This window comes from Saccopteryx bilineata, chromosome 3, assembly GCF_036850765.1.
Source record: "Saccopteryx bilineata isolate mSacBil1 chromosome 3, mSacBil1_pri_phased_curated, whole genome shotgun sequence".
NCBI classification, from domain to species: Eukaryota; Metazoa; Chordata; class Mammalia; order Chiroptera; family Emballonuridae; genus Saccopteryx; species Saccopteryx bilineata.
The window spans coordinates 94,379,924-94,399,688 of NC_089492.1; the positions used below are offsets into that span (position 1 = coordinate 94,379,924).

General features: G+C 37.2%; 1 protein-coding gene across 2 annotated transcripts in view; it reads right to left on the bottom strand.

Moving 5' to 3' along the window:
* Positions 1-1,293: 1,293 nt before the first annotated feature.
* The window catches only part of PRKD3 (protein kinase D3), an 87,685-nt gene continuing 69,213 nt past the window's right edge, over positions 1,294-19,765 (bottom strand). For both annotated transcript variants that reach the window (XM_066266926.1, XM_066266924.1), the window contains 6 exons: positions 18,085-18,191; positions 13,180-13,341; positions 12,373-12,471; positions 9,336-9,603; positions 3,140-3,225; positions 1,294-1,797 (listed from right to left, as the gene is read on the bottom strand). In XM_066266926.1, coding sequence (XP_066123023.1) covers positions 1,624-1,797; positions 3,140-3,225; positions 9,336-9,603; positions 12,373-12,471; positions 13,180-13,341; positions 18,085-18,191 — 896 coding nt within the window. In that variant the 3' untranslated portion in view covers positions 1,294-1,623. The remainder of the gene's footprint in view (positions 1,798-3,139; positions 3,226-9,335; positions 9,604-12,372; positions 12,472-13,179; positions 13,342-18,084; positions 18,192-19,765) is intronic.

The following is a 19,765-nucleotide window of genomic DNA, read 5'->3' on the forward strand; positions in this document are numbered from 1 at the left end:
CTCTCTTCCCCTCCCACAGCGAGGCTCCATTGGAGCAAAGATGGCCCGGGCACTGGGGATGGCTCCTTGGCCTCTGCCCCAGGCGCTAGAGTGGCTCTGGTCATAACAGAGCGACGCCCCGGAGGGGCAGAGCATCGCCCCCTGGTGGACAGAGCGTCGCCCCCTGGTGGGCGTGCCAGGTGGATCCCGGTCGGGTGCATGCGGGAGTCTGTCTGTCTCTCCCCGTTTCCAGCTTCAGAAAAATACAAAAAACAAACAAATAAACAAACAAAAAAACATTCCAGATACCTGTAAAGCCTTTTGAGATAAGCTAAGAGAAGGAAAAAAGGATACTTCTTTATCTTTTCCTACAGTTTTAACTGACCATCCACTGGCTTTACTTTTAGAATATATTTAATTTCCTCTATTCAACGCTGTGTCAAGATAAATTGTATAAATATAGTTTAGGGCTGTACCCATTGAATGCGGGAATCTAACAGTGGCATCACAATGGTGTCAGTGGGAACATAAATTATTAGCAGCAGAGTCGAGCTATGACAAGACATAGATAGTAACTCAGCACTCAGACCAGGAGTTCCTACTCCGGTTTTGTAACATCAGTTATCCCATATTATCTTAAAGGCTACTGTAACATACTCACAAAGGTGACAACTTAATTTTATATTGTATGGCCCTGGCCAGTGGTTCAGAGGATAGAGTGTCAGCCTGGCATATGGATGTCCCAGGTTCAAGTCCTGTTCAGGGCACACAAGATAAGTGACCATCTGCTTCTCCACCCCTCCATCTCCCTCTTTTCCCTCTTCCCCTCCCATAGCCAGTGGCTTGATTGGTTAGAGCATGGCCCCAGGTGCTGACTGAGGACAGCTGGGTTGGTCCAAATCAGTCTCAGGTGCTAAAAATAGCTGTGCTGCAAGTATTGGTCCAAGACGGGTTGCCGGGTCGATCCCAGTTGGGGTGCATGCAGGAGTCTGTTTCACTATCTCCCCTCCTCTCACCTAAAAAGGAAGTTTACATTGTAGAAAATATATTCAGAGTTTCAACTCCAAAAAAGTAAGGGATCACTGTTTTAGCGTCTTGATTGACCTAAAAAAGAAAGGTAAAACAGCCCAACACTCTTTTAACATGTAGGAAGAACCGTTTAATCCCACTATGGTCAGTTAAATGTTCAAGTCCTTACAGGAAATTGCATGCTGGCAGCCTCTCTTGATATCTGAAATGCAAACCTGTTTAGTAATCAGCCTTTTAACTCTTTTATGATTTGGTCTATCTGTGTAATAACAGGATTCTAGCTTGCCTTTTTTTGAAAATAATATAACAGGAAAGGGAAGATAAATTAAGTGTCACTATTGTAATAAAGTGAAAGATTAGGAAAAAATACAGAACCAGTTATTTCTTATGCTGTAAAAATTTATAAGAAGTTTCATCTTGATTCCATTATTTGTTTTTATTACTGTTTCCCCTCTTGTACCTACTCATGAACTACAGTATTGGTGTCACTGATTCCTTATCATATTTCCTCATCTTTGCTCTTTGCAGATGGCAGCTTCCAAGAACAACAGTTGCGCAGCAAAATATCAGTCCATAGAATGAAACCTTTCCTTAGTGGAGTTAGCTCATTGATAATTAAGGATCTTCTTCCATATCATCAGGATTAGGAGCCATGATGAAGTGCTTTGGGTACTCCAGGTTGTGTGTGTATGCATGTATTTCCCAGCGGGCATCATCACTTTCATGTGTAATATAACGTTCTCCAATGCGAGTTTCAAATTCTCTAAGGTCAAGCCAAGTCTGATAGTCCTAGAAAAAAATGAAGTGATTATGAACCATAAAAGAAATAAAATCTGTCACCTTTTTCTTTTTTTGCTTAGCATCCTAGTCATATAATTCACAAACCCCTCCTCATAAGTACTTGCTATAAAGTAAGTTCCATTTGTACATAACTTTTTAAAATAGTCTATGAAGAAATGAACTAATTTATAAAATTATTAAAAAATTGTTTCAGGCTTCTGAGGTGGCAAATAACAATCACTAAAACATTTTGTTCTATACTGAGTGGCCTACAACTTCTTAAAATAGGGGAAAGTTGCTTAGAATCGATTATCAGGGTAATTTAATGATCCCTGAAGGTAACTGACTGCATTTGTTTTGTAGTTAATTCTACCCCTTGTTCCCTGTAAAATACTTCAAAAGCTTCTCTCTTTCAGCTGAAGTGTGGGGGTACCTTTTTACAAATCTACGTAATAGCTCTTGGAGGAATTAAGCCGAACATTTTCAAATGGCATTTCCGATCTCTTCAATGTAATTATAAACTTTTCAGTGGACATTTTGTTTTTATTTATTTGAGATTTTATTTATTGATTTGACAGAGAGGGGGCAGGGGAGTAAGAAGTATCAATTCATAGCCGCTTCACTTCAGTTATTCACTGATTGCTTGTTGTATGTGCCTTGACTGGAGAAGCCTAGGGCTTCCAACTGGCGACCTCAGCATTCCAACGTGATGCGTTATCCACTGCTTCAACGCAGGCCAGGTTCAGTGGACATTTTAAAAGTAAAATATATTTGACATATAATATGTTATACTCATCTATGAAAAGGTAAAATGAACACATAAAGCCCTATAAAAGGCAAAGTTATTGCTTTCAGTACATGGGAGTTTAACTATCAGTTCTGTACTTTCATGGTATATTGCAAAACTTCCAGAGATTAGTGTCAGGACAGATTAATCACTAAAGAACATGTACATTTTTTTTTTTAAGCGAGAGAGACTGTGAGAAACACAAAGTGAGAGAGATGAGAAGTATCAACTCATAGTTGTGGCACTTTAGTTGTTCATTAATTTTCATACGTGCCTTGACCAGGGGGCTCCAGCTGAGCTAGTGACCTAGACTCAAGCCAGCAACCATGGGGTCATGTCGATGATCCATGCTCAAGCTGGTGAGCCTGCAAGCAAGAAGGATGAGTCTGCACTCAAGACAGTGATCTCAGGGTTTCAAACCTGGGAGTTCAGTATCCCAGGTTGACACTCTGTCCACTGTGCCACCTCTGGTCAGGCACGTACATTATTCTAAGACATGTAGAATCTGCTGATAATCACAATGATCTGCTTAAGTAAGGGCTGCCAAAGAGAGCATTTTCTTACCTGTAGCCAGGGATGACTAAGAGATTTGTCCACACTGTAACGTTTTCTCATCTTCACTTGAAGTAGGTTGTTTATCAAATCAATTGCTAAGGAGAAGACAAAATTAGTACATAAATTTGGGTGTTATGAAGCACTCAAAACCCATGACTGACTGGAAGCCAGTTCAATCCCAAGAACTATAGGGTTGAGGATATTTTTTCTTAAGGATATGGCCTTTAAGCTAATACATTAGTGATCCATAAATGTTTACTGAATCTACAATGTTATCTGTTTTATTAAGGAGGATGTCTAGAATATAGGTTAAAAGTACAGACTGATAAGAAGAATTAACATTATTAAAAGGACCATACTATCCAAAGGAGTCTATAAATGCATTTGAAATCAAGATACCAATGGTGTATTCACAGAACTAGAATAAATATTCCAAAAATTTATATGGAATCACAAAGGACCCCAAATAGTGTCAGCAATCTTGAGAAAGAAGAACAAAGTTGGAAGCATCACACTGCTTGATATCACAAACTAGTCTACGAGGTGATAGTAAAAAAAACAGCATGGTACTAGCATAAAAAAAGACACATCAATGGAATGAAATAGACCAAAAATAAATCAGTGCTTTTATGGTCAATTAATATTTGACAGAGACAAGAACATACAATGGGGTAAAGACAAAATGGTATTGAGAAAATTGGACAGCTACATGCAAGAAAATGAAACTAGACCACCTCCTTATACCATACACAAGAAAAAACTCAAGATGGATTCAAGACTTAAATATAAGAATTAAAACCATAAATATTCTAGAAAAAAACAATGGCAATAAAACCTCAGACATTTCTTGTAGCAATATTTTTTTTTCAGAATAATCTCCTTGGGCAAGGAAAACAAATGAAAAACAAAACTACATCAAACTAAAAAGTTTTGTGCAGCAAAGAAAACCATCAAAAAAATGAAAAGATAACCTACTGAATGGGAGAACATATTTGACAATGATACATCTGATAAGAGGTTAATATCCAAATTTTATAAAATACTAGCCAACTAAAAAATGGGCAAAGAACAGGAACAGATACTTCTCCAAAGAGTATACAGGTGGTCAAAAAACATGAAAAGATGCTCGATGTCACTGATCATCAAAGAAATGCAAATTAAAACCAGAATGAGATATCACCTCAACACCTGTCAAAATGGCTAGCAATAAATCCACAAGTGTTGAGGATATGGAGAAAAGGAAACCCTCATGCACTATTTGGAGTGTCCTCAAAATATTAAAAATGTAACTGCCTTATGATGCAACAATTCCATTTCTGGGAATGTAGCTGAAGAAACCCAAAACACTCATTCAAAAGAATATATGCACTTCAATGTTCACTGCACTACTATTTACAGTAGCCAAGACTTGGAAGCAGCCCAAGTGCCCATCAGTAGATGAGTGGATAAAAAAGCTGGGTACATTTAGACAATGGAATATTACATATCAGCCAGAAAAAGGAGGGAAATTTTACTTTTTGCAATAGCATGGATGGACCTAGAAGGTATTATGCTAAGTGAAACAAGTCAGAGAGATAAGTATCGTACAATTTTATTTATACGTGGAATCTAATAAAATAGAAACAGACTCAGATATAAGGAATAGACTAACAACTGTCAGATAGGAGGTGGGCTGGGTGAAACAGGTGGATTAAACAAAATAACTCATGGACACAGACAACAGCATGGTGACTACCAGAGGGAAAGAGGCAGAGGGAGATAGAAGAGGACAAAGGGATAAATGGTGATGGAAGGAAACTACACTTTAAAGTTTTTGTTTTTTTTAAAAATTTTTTTATTTATTTACTTTTTTAGATTATTTATTCATTTTTATTAGAGAGAGAGGGGAGAGAGAGAGAGAGGGAGAGATAAGAGAGAGAACAGGGGGAGGAGCAGGAAGCATTAACTCCCATATGTGCCTTGACCAGGCAAGCCCAGGGTTTTGAACGGTGACCTCAGCATTTCCAGGTCGACGCTTTATCCACTGCGCCACCACAGGTCAGGCCAGGAAATTACACTTTAAATGGTGAACACACAACACAATATACAGATGATTAGAGAAATGTACACCTGAAACCTATATAATTTTATTAACCAATATCACCCCAATAAATTTTTTTAAAAAGAACTCAGAATAAAAAAAAAGTATAGCCTGACCTGTGGTGGCGCAGTGGATAAAGTGTCGACCTGGAAATGCTGAGGTCGCCAGTTCGAAACCTTGGGCTTGCCCGGTCAAGGCACATATGGGAGTTGATGCTTCCAGCTCCTCCCCCTTCTCTCTCTCTGTCTCTCCTCTCTGTCTCTCCTCTCTGTCTCTCTCTCTCTCTCTCCCTCTCCTCTCTAAAATGAATAAAAAATAAATAAATAAAAAAATTAAAAAAATTAAAAAAAAAAAAAAAAAAAAGTATAGCCAGCCTGGCTGGGCTGAAGTCGTTTTGTCACCTACTCTGTGTGATACAGTCAGTTACTAAATTATACTTCTTAGTTCCCTCATCTGTAAAATAAGGTTGTTGAGAAGATGGCATTAGTTTAATACATGCAAAGGGCTTAGAATGGTGCTTAGCACACAGACCTAAGTATTAACTTTTTATTTCAAGATGAATAAAACATTGATTACAAGCTGATTTTTTCTCCTCCAATGACATCATACTGCCTTCTAGTCCCTGACTTGACCTAGAAAAGTCGCCAAAGCTATTACCTCACCTCCAGAGATGTGGTTAGATTGAGGTGATAACTTACTACCAAAAGTTCATACTCAACAGGTTTTTGTTTTGCTTAGGGTTATGCTTAAACTTATCTTTAAGGTTAAAGTCTGGGTATCAATGGGGTTAGGGTAAGGATTACAATTAGGTTAAGAGCTAGGGTTAGAACTAGATTTAGGGTTTGGCTTCTGGTTAAGGTTAGGTTTGAGAGGATTAGGATTAGAGATAGGGTTTGGGTTGAGTCTGTGATTATAGTTAGGTTTAGGGCTAGAGTCAACTTTGAGGTTGTGATTTGGGTTTTAAATTAGCATTAGGAAATGGATCAGAATTATGGTTAAAGTGAGTTAAAGTTAGTGTTTGAGAGCTAAAGGTTATATTCCAGTTTAGGGTTGAATATTTTATTATGGTAAGGGTTAAAGTAGCTTTGAAGTCAGTGTGGTTTTAAATTAGGTTTAGTGTTAGGGGAAGGGCTAGAATTGGGTCAGGTTTAGAAAACAAAGTTTAGAGTTAGCTTTAGTGTTAAGTAAGGGTTGGGGTTATCATTAGGGTTAGGGTTAGAGTTAGTTTTGAGATTATGGTCTGGGCTTAAATTAGGTTTTGGGTTATGGATAGGTAAAGGGCCAGGATTCAGGTGAGCTTTAGGTATTAGTTTTCAGTTAGGGTCAAGCTTTTAGGGTTATGTTTATAGTTATTTTTATAGTTGAATGTTTAGGATTAGTATTAGGGTTTGAGTAACATTTGAGATTAGGTTTTAAAATTAGGTTTAGGGTTAGGATTATGGTTAGGGCAAGCAACAGGATAGGTTTAAGGTTAAGATTAGGGTTAGCATTAGGTTTTGAGTTAGCATATCCAACAGGCTTTACCAAGTTCATGGTGTTCTGTCCTTGGTATATATATGTATTTTATTCAATTATTGGGAGGAATGGACCAACTGCAAAACCAAAGCAACCATACAACTACATACTGATATTGGGCTATAATTAATTATACAATTGAAATACTGACACAAAGGCCTGGACCGAAGGAAGAGCCAAATGACTTACATGATACTAGTTCTGTTTATTCTAAATGTCCTAATATTTTTTAACTTATTTTATTATTTTATTTATTCATTTATAGAAAGGAGAGAGAGGGAGAGGAGAGAGAGACAGAGAGAGAGAAGCGGGGAGGAGCTAGAAGCATCAACTCCCATATGTGCCGTGACCAGGCAAGCCCAGGGTTTCGAACCGGCGACCTCAGCATTTCCAGGTCGACGCTTTATCCACTGCGCCACCACAGGTCAGGCTAGTTCTGTTTATTCTATATACCATTAAGCTAGCAAATATTTTCTGGATTTTATTTTTTGTTGATTTTTAGGGGGTGGGAAAGGAGGCGTAGAAACAGGAAGCATCTACTTGTAGTAGTTGCTTCCCATATGTGCCTTGACTGAGCAAGCCCAGGGTGTCGAACCGGCAACCTCAGCGTTCCAAGTCGATGCTTTATCCACTGCGCCACCACAGGCCAGGATTCTGAAAGCATTTTTTTTTTTTTTTTTTTTTTGCGACAGAGACAGAGAGTGTGACAGATAGGGACAGACAGGAAGGGAGAGAGATGAGAAGCATTAAGTTTTCGCTGTGGAACCTTAGCTGTTCATTGATTGCTTTCTCATATGTGCCTTGACTGGGGGCTACATTAGAGCGAGTGACCCCTTGCTCAAGCCAGCAACCTTGTGCTCAAGCCAGTGATCATAGGGTCATGTCTATGATTCCACACTCAAGCCAGCGAAACCTGTGTTCAAACTGGTGAGCCTGCGCTCAAGCTGGATGAGCCCATGCTCAAGCTGGCGACCTTAGGGTTTTGAACCTGGGTCCTCTGCATCCCAGTCTGATATTCTATCCACTATGCCACTGCCTGGTCAGAACCTTAAGTATTTTTTTTTTTTTTTTTTGAAACATCAATTCTTTTTTTTTTTTTAAGATTTTTTTATTTATTCATTATAGAGAGGAGAGAGAGAGAGAGAGAGAGAGAGAGAGAGAGAGAGAGAGAAGGGGGAGGAGCAGGAAGCATCAACTCCCATATGTGCCTTGACCAGGCAAGCCCAGGGTTTTGAACCGGCAACCTCAGCGTTTCCAGGTTGATGCTTTATCCACTGCGCCACCACAGGTCAGGCAGAACCTTAAGTATTTTAATGATGAGTTTCTTTCTAGTCCAAATACTTCAAACCTTTATTTACTGTTCCACTTTAAACAGTTATCTACCATGTGCATCTGAATCACTTGGGGTATTTATTTTAAATGAATTTATTTAAAATAATCCAACAGGTGATTCTGAATGTCTGGGATTGAGCCAGGGGACTTTTTAAAATAAATTCACCAAGCCACTCTGATATAAGAGGTCTATAGACCACACTGCTCTAGGAGCTCTAAGATGACTTTGGTAGTATCTCCAAATGCACTTCAGTCAGCTCTATTCATTACCAAGTGAGCCTGCTACTGTCTTTAAACTTTTCCCACTTTAATGGACTTAATTCCTAGCATTAGGTTGGGTATTTTTGGAAAATAAAAAAAAGACTCCCTTTTCCAAGGGTTGGCTAAACCCAGGTGGGGTATTCTTCGGCAATAGTTCCATTAAATTCTATGGGATTGATATGTTTGAAATGGTGTGCTCTTCCTATCAGTGTCAGTCAACTAACGAGGGTCAATGAAGTTGTTCTTGCTGGACACAGAACCAGGGGTAAGAAACTCAAAAGCCTTCTCCAGGCAGGAAAAATACATGTATAAAGCTTCCCAGTCGGGGTCCACAGGAGAGACGGAAACAAACTAGAGCACGTCTACTGACTGTAAAGCTCATTCTAGATACAAAGAACCTGCGCTACAGGTCTCTTCAAGGAGTTTACAATCTAGTTCTGATGTTAAGAAAAGTGACTGAAAAATAGAATACATTAAGAAAAAATAAGTCCAACTAGTAGCCAAAGTAGATCTTAAACGGGTTAGAAGAGGGGGTTCAGGGAAGAGCTTGGTAGATGAGCCACAGTAAGAGGTCCTTGAAATGGCAGGATTACCCTAGCGGGCAGGAGGGACTGTAGGCAGAGGAAAGGCCTCAGCAAAATGCAGAAACAGTTCAGAAGAGAGGACAGGACTCAACCAGGTCTGAATGGGAGAACTGGAAGATGAGGCTAGAAGTAAGCTTGGGCGATATTAGAGACAGCTGTAGTGTGGTTAAAGGGAGGCCAACAGTATGAAAGTAGTGTTTCCTGAAGATGCATTTGCCAGTGACTGTAAGGACTGAGATTTCAGTAGTTTCAAAATCAGCCAGTGGGAGCCTGGATTAGTACTAAGCCTGGGAACTACAAGAAAGAGTGCTCAGAAATTGGTAACTGAATATAGAAGATGAAAAAAATATATAAAAAAGAGAAGTAAAAAAAGGATGATAAGGGATTACAATGATTTTTAGATGAAAAAGCACAAAGCTAAAATTTTTTTTACCTTCACCAGAAATTTCTTTCCATGGGTTTGGTGGGTACATAAATGCAGCATTTTGAATTTGGTCATTTATATCTTCATCCTCATTAAAAGGAAATGTGCCACTGAGGCTCACATAGACAATAACTCCCACTGACCACATATCTAGAGAACGGTTGTAACCTTTGCTTCTGAGAACTTCAGGGGCTAAGTATGCTGGAGTTCCTACCACAGACCTCCTGAATGACTTTTCACCAATGATGCGTGCAAAACCAAAGTCACACAGCTTCACCTGGAATTCAAAGGATGGTGTTAATTTTATATTATCATATATACATTATCTGTCTGGCTATCTAAAGATCTATTTATCTATCCATCCCTGTCCTTAAATATGAGAGTGTATCATTTTAACAGATGTGCCAACTGTACTGATAATGACTGTCATATGACTAAGATAGAAAAACTGTAAAATACATTTATAACCTGTTCTTCATTACTAACAGTGCGGCTTTCAAAAAACCACTTTTGGATTCTAGCTTCTGGAATGCCAAATACCAGACTGGTGTTAGGTGTTTAATGTTTTTTGATGAAATAGAGGGTGCTGATCTTTTATCATTTGGGGTTTAAGGAGATTACTTTTCTATCATTTGTGAGCAGGCATTGTGTTTCACTTTTGAATCCTTATGTGTCCCAGTATCTGGACACATAAAAGTACTAAATGTTTGCTGAATGAAAAACAAGTCATTATATTTTAAAACTTATCCCTTATTTTGCTTACTCCTAGAATCTCTCTTCCCAATACTATAAACTGGCAAGTAAATGAAACTGAAGTGTATTAAAGATAACTATTAATGTGGCCAAAAGACTAGTAATGCTAGAGATTGCTTGAAAGAATAGGAGTAACAGTGTTTTCTATGCCTGTGAAATAAATTATTGCTTATTAGATGTTTAAATTTTAAAAAGTTATATCTGAAGGTAGCCAGTCCATTTTGGGAACAGATTTCTGAAAGTGTAATAAGCTTAGCAAATCTCAGAACACTTTCTTTGTTGCCTGTCTTCTAGTAGAGGTTCAGATTTTGATGATGAATGATGCATCCATGTTGAATAAGCAAATATCAAGTACTTTCTGGAGGAAATGCTCTGATTCACAAAATGTCTTCAGAAAAAGCATTAATATAAAATGAGAGAAAAGAGATTTGGCCTGTATGAACCAAGTGTATGTACAAACTGACAGGACAGCAAAGATGAAGGAGTATTCAAATGATGCTATTTGGGGGATATGGACCCTCACACATGTTTTTGATATTTGTTCTCTGTCATTATTGAATTTGGCTACTTCTCTATTTGTCTTTGAAGAACAGACTATTGACCATGAAGAAATACAAACTTTCTTCTTTTTGTTAAATGTTGTATTTTAGCTAACATCTTGGCAGTTTGGCAACTGAAGAAAGAAGTGTGGGCATGGCTAGCAATTGAGCAAAAAAAGACTATCAAGCAAATGATGTTATTTTCCCTTTGTTCCTAGAGTAACCATGGGGATCATGAATGTAGAGGTCAGAAAGCTGCAGGTTGAGCCTTAGCTGTAGAATGGTGCATCCTTTGACCATACTATTTTGAAGATCGAATGAGGTAAGACATGGACTGTCTTTAGTTAAGACATTGCACCAACTATTAGGTGTCTGTTTCTGGCCTCACAATGGTAAGGAGTCACTTCTAACCAAATAGGCATTATAGAAGAAAGAATATGATTACTGCTTTAAAAGTAAAAGAGTTGAAGAATTTTTAAGAATACATTTCTTTCTTTGAAAGACAATTTGAATTGAATTTACCAAGTGAAATGGCCATCTGTTTTTATTCTAGCCATTTGTCTAGTTGTACATGTTTTAAATGTACATAAACAATCGTTTGGCAACAGATAATCAATCTAGCTGTTTGGAGAATTTATCAGTGACACAATCATGAAAAATATTCACAGGAACTGCCAACATATAGCCTCATGAAAACTTCTTTAAATTTTGGGTTATGATCTGTTTTTAGGTTATAAAATAAATTTGGATCAAGATCAACATTTCTTGGCCCTGGCCGGTTGGCTCAGTGGTAGAGCGTCGGCCTGGTGTGCGGGGGACCCGGGTTCGATTCCCGGCCAGGGCACATAGGAGAAGCGCCCATTTGCTTCTCCACCCTCCTCCTCCTCCTTCCTCTCTGTCTCTCTCTTCCCCTCCCGCAGCCAAGGCTCCATTGGAGCAAAGATGGCCCGGGCGCTGGGGATGGCTCCTTGGCCTCTGCCCCAGGCGCTAGAGTGGCTCTGGTCGCAGCAGAGCGACGCCCCAGAGGGGCAGAGCATCTCCCCCCTGGTGGGCAGAGCATCGCCCCTGGTGGGCGTGCCGGGTGGATCCTGGTCAGGCGCATGCGGGAGTCTGTCTGACTGTCTCTCCCCGTTTCCAGCTTCAGAAGAATACAAAAAAAAAATCAAAAAAAAAAATCAACAGTTCTTAATGAAATGAAATTTAACTGTAAAAAACGAGATCGGTGCATCACACATAGGGCACACACAAGGTATCATGACATGTGTGAGTGCTGGTGGTGCTGGGAAATGTAATTCTTCCCTAGGTTTTGGTGAAATTGTTTGAAATTCAATAGTCTAAACAGCAAGAGGAATTGGCTTCCTGCCAGCTACATATCAAAATATCAGGGTTATCCTCCCAGTTTGTTTTTATTTTCTGGGGAATTTGTCCTGAGCAAGGAGTACCTACAAGGTTGATTCTCCCCCATTTCATTCCCAACCCACAAAGAGAGGTGAACTGCAAACAGTCCACATGCAGAAGGTATTCTTGGGATCTGGTTAAGTCTAAAAAGTCTTAATGAAAATAAACATCATAATTGGTAAAATGTGAATTTCGACTATTCAGGTACTAATCCTCACTGGCACTTACAGGCTGAAACCATTGCTGTAACATGGTTATATATCTGGACCTCCAGCACTGCCTTTCGCTGCACAGGTACTTCCTAATGTTGTCAGACACTTAAATGATACTTAAGAAGGGTCTGGAGAATATCTCACCTGAGGAAATGGCTCTGCTGATGCGAGTAGCACATTTTCCGGTTTTAAATCACAGTGCACAATATTTTTAAAATGTAGGTTCCTCAAAGCAACAAGTATCTGTTATTGAAGGAAATAAGATTTTTTCAACGCTTGGAAAAATCATAGCTAACCCCCAATCTGACCCACTGAATGGTAATTACAATTCATCAAGATACAACTAAAAGTGTATTCTATTACTCAAAGTTAACAATTCCCACATTATGAATATGTAAAATACACATAATACTATTTACCCCAATATATTTAATTTAAAAGATTAAAAAATAAAGTACAACATAGGGAAGAGAGTCAATAATATTGTAACAACTATGTGTAGGTACTAGACTTATCAGGGTGATAACTTTGTAAGTTACAGAAATGTCTAATTGCTATGTTGTACACATAAAACTAATGTAATATTGTATGTCAACTGTGACTGGATAAATTTTTAAATCTTTTTTTAGCCTGGCCTGTGGTGACACAGTGAATAGAGTGCCAACCTGGAATGCTGAGGTTGCTGGTTCAAAACCCTGGGTTTGCCTGGTGAAGGCATGTATGACAAGCAATCAATGAACAACTAAAGCAAAGCAGCTATGAGTGATACTTCTTGCTCCCCTACCCCCCTCTCTTCTCTCTGTAAAATAAATAAATAAAAATTTTAAAAATCATCTTTAATTAAAAAAAAAACTTCCAAAATAAAGGCAAAATTAAAAGAAATAACTAAGCAGTTAATATTTACTGTCCAAAAAAATTATTCTGTAGTTTCAAAAAATGTTAAAAACATACCTGTGTCACCATGAATTTAGTAATTCGTTCTGGAAGTCGACTTTTCTCACTGGATAGAATCATTTCCAACATATCTCCATGTAGCTTTTCCATGACTACAAAAACTCGTTCTGGGGTTTCGAACATACATTCCAGGTTTACAATCCCAGGATGGTGCAAATTCTGAAGAGTTGCAGGATGAATTGTATGGAATACACGGCATAAAAAGAAAAACATAAAAAACAAACAATTTATAAAAGCAAACAAAACAACAAAGATCATAGGTAATAATTTTTTCAAATTATGGAGAGTTGATGCCCTGAACCCAAAGAATGCCTCCCCAATTTGATTATCTAATTGCCTTTGTCCATTACTACCACTTCTCATCTTCTTAATCTTTTGACACTAACTTGATGCTGGCATTGAATAGGCATCAACTGCCAATCAAATTTTAGCCAATTACACAGCTATTTGGGGCAGGTATTTGTTACAGTAGTTACTTAAGAGATGGTTTTATTTTTGAGGTAGTTATTTACGAAGTCTTGACTTTCATTATATTATACATACTTCGATTTGGTTGTCCTTCTTTAGGCTCAGCATCTCTTTATCTCCATCTGCCCATGTTTCTTTAGTACTACTATGTTACCAGAGTAGGACAATACAAAGATGATTGTGATACTGTTTCTGCTAATAAAAAAGCAACCTATCTTACTGAGGGGGAAACTTCCTCTAAAGTTAACTTGAGAAGTCATTCATGCTTTAAAACATTCAAAAGCTCTTTATTTCTTGGCATTAATCTAAATTCTTCTGCTTAGATTTTAATAATCTGGTTTCATCCTTCAATTCCATCTTAAATATGCTCTATTAACCCAAATGATTAAACTTTTCATCTCTTATTAATAGAAATCTATTTTTCTTATGCTTTCCCCCCCTTATTATGGGTACCTAATTATGCTAAGAGGGCAAACATTTTTTTGGCCTATGTGAAGTTGAGTTTCATCTCTAAAATATTTTTAAATCCAGCATCATCTCTCAATACCCTGCAAGTGCATTAATGTTAGCTCCAATTAATTTTTTTTGGAATACTGCAAGTTTTCATTATTCTATATGCGAAGCAATACTTATTGCATGGTCTCGTGTTATGTGTGTATGTATCTGCAAAGACTGTCTTAGTCATTTTTAATTCAATGTCTAAATTATGGTTCTTCTTTTAAAAAATGTTTAGAAAATGAAAATTCCAATGTCATTTTTAAAAGAAATGGAACAAAGAATCACCAGGTTTGTATGCAACCATAGAAAATGAATAAGCATAAAGTACTGTTTACTAATCAACTTAAGACAACTTAATGTTCCAATATATTAATCAACTTAATACATGATATTCCAAGCAGCAAAATAAACTATCACTATCACAATATTACAATTGATAAACAAAAGTGAAATAGCCTACAGTAGGGGGTGTAATGGCAGTAAGCAGGGAAAAATTCAGAATATCATAACTTCGGTCAACCTAAAGTAGAAAATATGGCTGGCTGTCCCCATGCTGTAGTTAACCATCTCATAAGTTTTTCCCCCCACCTTCCTTTAAGCACACACAAAAATAGAGGATGCTGTAACATTATTCCTTTAACAAATTCTTCTATTTGTTTAAATGTCCTATTTTCTCTGGAGTCTGTTTTGGTAAATTATACTTACACATAAGTATAGCCATTTTCTCCAGGTTTTCAAATTTACCTGAAAGAGTTGTTCAAGGTAGTATCTTAACATATCCTTAATATTATTCAGTATTTGTGGTTTCTGCAAAATTATTTTATATTTTATTTTTGATTAGGTTGACTACTCATTTTATTATTCTCACCCTGCCAGAAAACCTGCTTTTAGACATATTTTATTCTTTCTTATATTAAATTTATTTCTATTTTTATCTTTGTTAATATTTCCTGCTTTCCTTAGGTTTGTTTATTCTTTAACTTCCTGAGTTGGAATCTTATTTTCATCCTTTCTTGCTTAATGTTTGAAATTATAACACTTTCTTTGAGTGATAGTCTAAAAGCTCTGATAGTATTTTTATATCTATTTTCTAAACAGCACTCTGAAGTCTTGATTTTGCTGATTCAAAAATTAAGATATCACCTGAGCAGGTGGTGGTGCAGTGGGTAGAGCATTGGCCTGGGATGCTGAGGACCCAGGTTTGAAACCCCAAGGTCACAGTCTCGAGCAAGGGATCATAAACATGTTTCCATGGTCACTGACTTGAGCCCAAGGGTTGCTGGCTTGAAGCCAGGGGTCACTGGCTCAGCTGGAGCCCCTGGTCAAGGCACATATGAAAAAGCAATCAATGAACAACTAAGAGGCTACAACTGATGCTTCTCATTTCTCCTGTCTGTGTCTGTCTCTCTCTCACAAGAAAAAAAATTAAGACATTAATACATTAATACTTGACCTAGGCACAGTTGATGGGGCATCAACCTGAAATGCTGAGGTCGCAAGTTCAAAACCCCAGGCTTGCTTGGTCAAGGCACATATGAGAAGCAACTACTATGAGTTGATGCTTCCTGTTCCTGCCCCTACCGCTTTCTCTCTCTCCTCTTGCTAAAATCAATAAATAAAATCTTTTAAAAAAGAAAATTAAGACATTTAAGTATTTTCAGGTGGTGGGGGCTGTTTTCTGATTTTACAATTTATTTCTAGTTATGTTGCATTAAGATCAAATAATACTGTTTATTACTCTTTGAATATTTATATATTCAAATGACTGGTTAGTTGGTATAGTTACTCTGTTAAACAGCTCTTCTTCTTCAATTCATTTAATGTGTTTTTCCCTGAATTAAGTTTTATCAGATCATGACCCCACCTCTTGATTACAATTGTAGATCTCAGAAAAGAGCCAACAAAAACAGTTCTCATTATGGTGTCGTTTCCTGCATGCATCCCGGCTCTACTCCCCTTGTTTTTGGAAAAACTTCTATGTATTTTGTAGGTCTGAACTCTCTTCTCCTTTTTAAATGAAAGACAAAGTATGCTTTTCTGTTTATCATTTTTCTTGAAGCTCTTGTATGACTCCCAAGTATACCTCCCGAGAAAGAAAAAAAGCTGAATGTTCAAAGTAGAAAGTTCCTTCTTAAGTTTTCCCGTTTGCACGGACAGCCATGGGAGCACCCCACCTTTTCTCCCACCACTCTACTACCTCAGCCAATAGCAAAGATGCACTTAACATTACAGTATCTCTGAGAAACCAGAGTAAAGACCCACACTGCTTTCCCGCATCACAACGTGCTCCCCACGTGTGGCAATGTTGACAGTTTATGTACATGAGTCCTTTTCTGTACAGAACCCTATAGAGACAAATGTAATTTACAAATTACCTTAAGAATTTACACAAGTAGAATCATTCCATACTTCCTTTTTAAAAATTTAATGTTATAATTCCCACCTAAATATATTTATTCTGACACAAAAGTAAACCATTCACTAAATATAAATATAAAATGTAAATGTTTTCTGTAAATAATTTGAAGAGAATCTACCACAAAGATAGTATTGTATTAAATTTATGATAATATTATATTTTGAGACATGCTACAACCACTTAACTCTATCCCCAGTTGGACAGTTTCAAGAAAAATAACCAGAAGGATATACTAATAAAATTTTTACATTGTGCATTATCTTGAAATTCCTATATTTTGTTACTGTGACCCAGAGTTGGTAATGGGAAAAAGAGATTCAGTGTTTGTGATCAAAGTGACAGCAAGAAATCAAGCTTTAGGAATATATCCTTAACATTTATTATTTTTTTGCATATTAGTTGGAAAATGACAAAGATTCCAAAACAGATATGAAAAAAGATTTAACAATGTATTTGCACCCTAATAGAGAGTGTGAATGCTAATAATATTCTGTTTAAAGGAGCTGTCTTGTAGGAGGTGGCCTTGATGCGGGCACTAGTAGCTTGCTGACCAATCTTTTATCACTCCTATGAAAAAAGAAGTGAGGCAAATGTTATTACTAGTGACCAATCATATAATAAATGTAAAATTAATTTCTGTTTATAAATTTCTTACCTTCTTCAAAGAAGTATAAGTTCAGTGAGCTATGTCTTCTTAAACTTCACCCACAAGCAAATGGGGCGCTGACAGCATGAACTATCATATCCCATGATTTCTTAAATATTATGCAAAAGCTATACAATAATTAATAGAAACTTGCACTTTATTATATTAAGTATTAAAAAGAAAATAAATATTTAAGATACTTAAATAAGATAAACATTTATTGCAAAAATTACAAAGATAAAGCAAAATTTTAGTGTTCTAGACCACCAAAAAAGGTAAAAATGTTAAATGAAAATAAAAACACATAGTAATTTATTTTACAGGATTTAAATCATTGCCAATATATCTTTAAAAATATGCCTTAATGAGTTAACCATTAACAAATCTTTAGAGTTTTGAATAAAATAACAAATATACTGTTAAAAGGTGAACCATTCTTAAGCAGTTTTTATTTTTATAGTAATTATTATAATAATCAAGCACCTCATCTGTGAGAAATGGGTGAGTACAATGTTCTAACAAAATGTGGTCGTAGATGTTCTAATCATTTTGAGCTTCTGCAGTGATGAGTTAAGTACAGTATTTTAAAAAAATGTTTACTTATGAAAATGTATCCTAAAAAAATTACTGCAATAGAGCAAAATAATGGCAGTCTTTGTAACTCCTAGTCTATTGTGATCTAATTTTCCTTTTTAGAAAAGAATCTGAGGTAATTTGGATACTCACCACCCTCTCATGGAGCCAAATGGTCATGAAACCAAAACAAAACAAGCAAAAAAACCAATTCTTATTCTTATCAATACACTAAACAGACTTCAATTTAAAATGCATAGATCAAAAATGAAAACCAATTTAAAGCAACTTTTTTTACCTGTAAAATAGCCACTTCATTACGGAGTTGACTTTCCTGTTTTGTGGGAAATCTCATCTTATCAATTACTTTAATAGCCACATCCCTTCCAGTCTTTCTATGTTTTCCTATTTTTAAAAAAAGTACAGAAAAGAAAGTAAATTGACAGCTCACATTCAATACCAAAGCTTTATCAGAAAGTTGTCCACAGGGCCCTGGCTAGTTGACTAAGTGGTAGAGCGTTGGCCTGGCTTGTGGAAGTCCTGGGTTCAATTCCTGGTCAGGACACACAGGAGAAGTGCCCATCTGCTTCTCCCTTCCACCCCCCATCTCATCCCCTCCTGTAACCATGGCTCAAATGGTTGGAGCAATTTGGCCCAGAGCACGAAGGATGGATCCATAGCCTCTACCTCAGTGCTAAAATAGCTCAGTTGCCGAGCAACAGAGCAGCAACCCCAAATGGGGAAAGCATTGCCCTGTAGGGGGCTTACCGGGTGGATCCCGGTTGGGGTGCATGTGGGGGAGTCTGTCCCTGCCTCCCTGCCTCTCACTTAATATAAAAAATAAAAAAAAGAAGAAAGTTGCCCACAGACTGAAATTTATATGCATTTACTCTTATGTTTCTTTGGTTCATTTTGTTTCTCCTTCACTCACCTTTTTTTTTTTTTTTTTTTATAATTTTATTTTTTTAATGGGGTGACATCAATAAATCAGGATACATATATTCAAAGATAACAAGTCCAGGTTATCTTGTCGTTCAATTATGTTGCATACCCACCACCCAAAGTCAGATTATCCTCTGTCACCTTCTATCTTGTTTTCTTTGTGCCCCTCCCACCCCCTATCCCTCTCCCATTCCCCCCTCCCCCCCGTAACCACCACACTCTTATCAATGTCTCTTAGTTTCACTATTATGTCCCACCTACGTATGGAATAATACAGTTCCTGTTTTTTTCTGATTTACTTATTTCGCTTCGTATCATGTTATCAAGATCCCACCATTTTGCTGTAAATGTTCCGAAGTCATCATTTCTTATGGCTGAGTAGTATTCCATAGTGTATATGTGCCACATCTTCTTTATCCAGTCATCTATTGATGGGCTTTTTGGTTGTTTCCATGTCCTGGCCACTGTGAACAATGCTGCAATAAACATGGGGCTGCATGTGTCTTTACGTATCAATGTTTCTGAGTTTTGGGGATATATACCCAGTAGAGGGATTGCTGGGTCATAAGGTAGTTCTATTTTCAGTTTTTTGAGGAACCACCATACTTTCTTCCATAATGGTTGTACTACTTTACATTCCCACCAACAGTGTATGAGGGTTCCTTTTTCTCCACAGCCTCTCCAACATTTGCTATTACCTGACTTGCTAATAACAGCTAATCGAACAGGTGTGAGGTGGTATCTCATTGCCGTTTTGATTTGCATTTCTCTAATAGCTAAAGAAGATGAGCATCTTTTCATATATCTGTTGGCCATTTGTATTTCTTCCTGGGAGAAGTGTCTATTCATATCCTCTTCCCATTTTTTTATTGGATTGTTTGTTTGTTTGTTTGTTGTTGAGTTTTATGAGTTCTTTGTATATTTTGGATATTAGGCCCTTATCTGAGCTGTTGTTTGAAAATATCATTTCCCATTTAGTTGGCTTTCTGTTTATTTTGTTATCAGTTTCCCTTGCTGAGCAAAAACTTCTTAGTCTG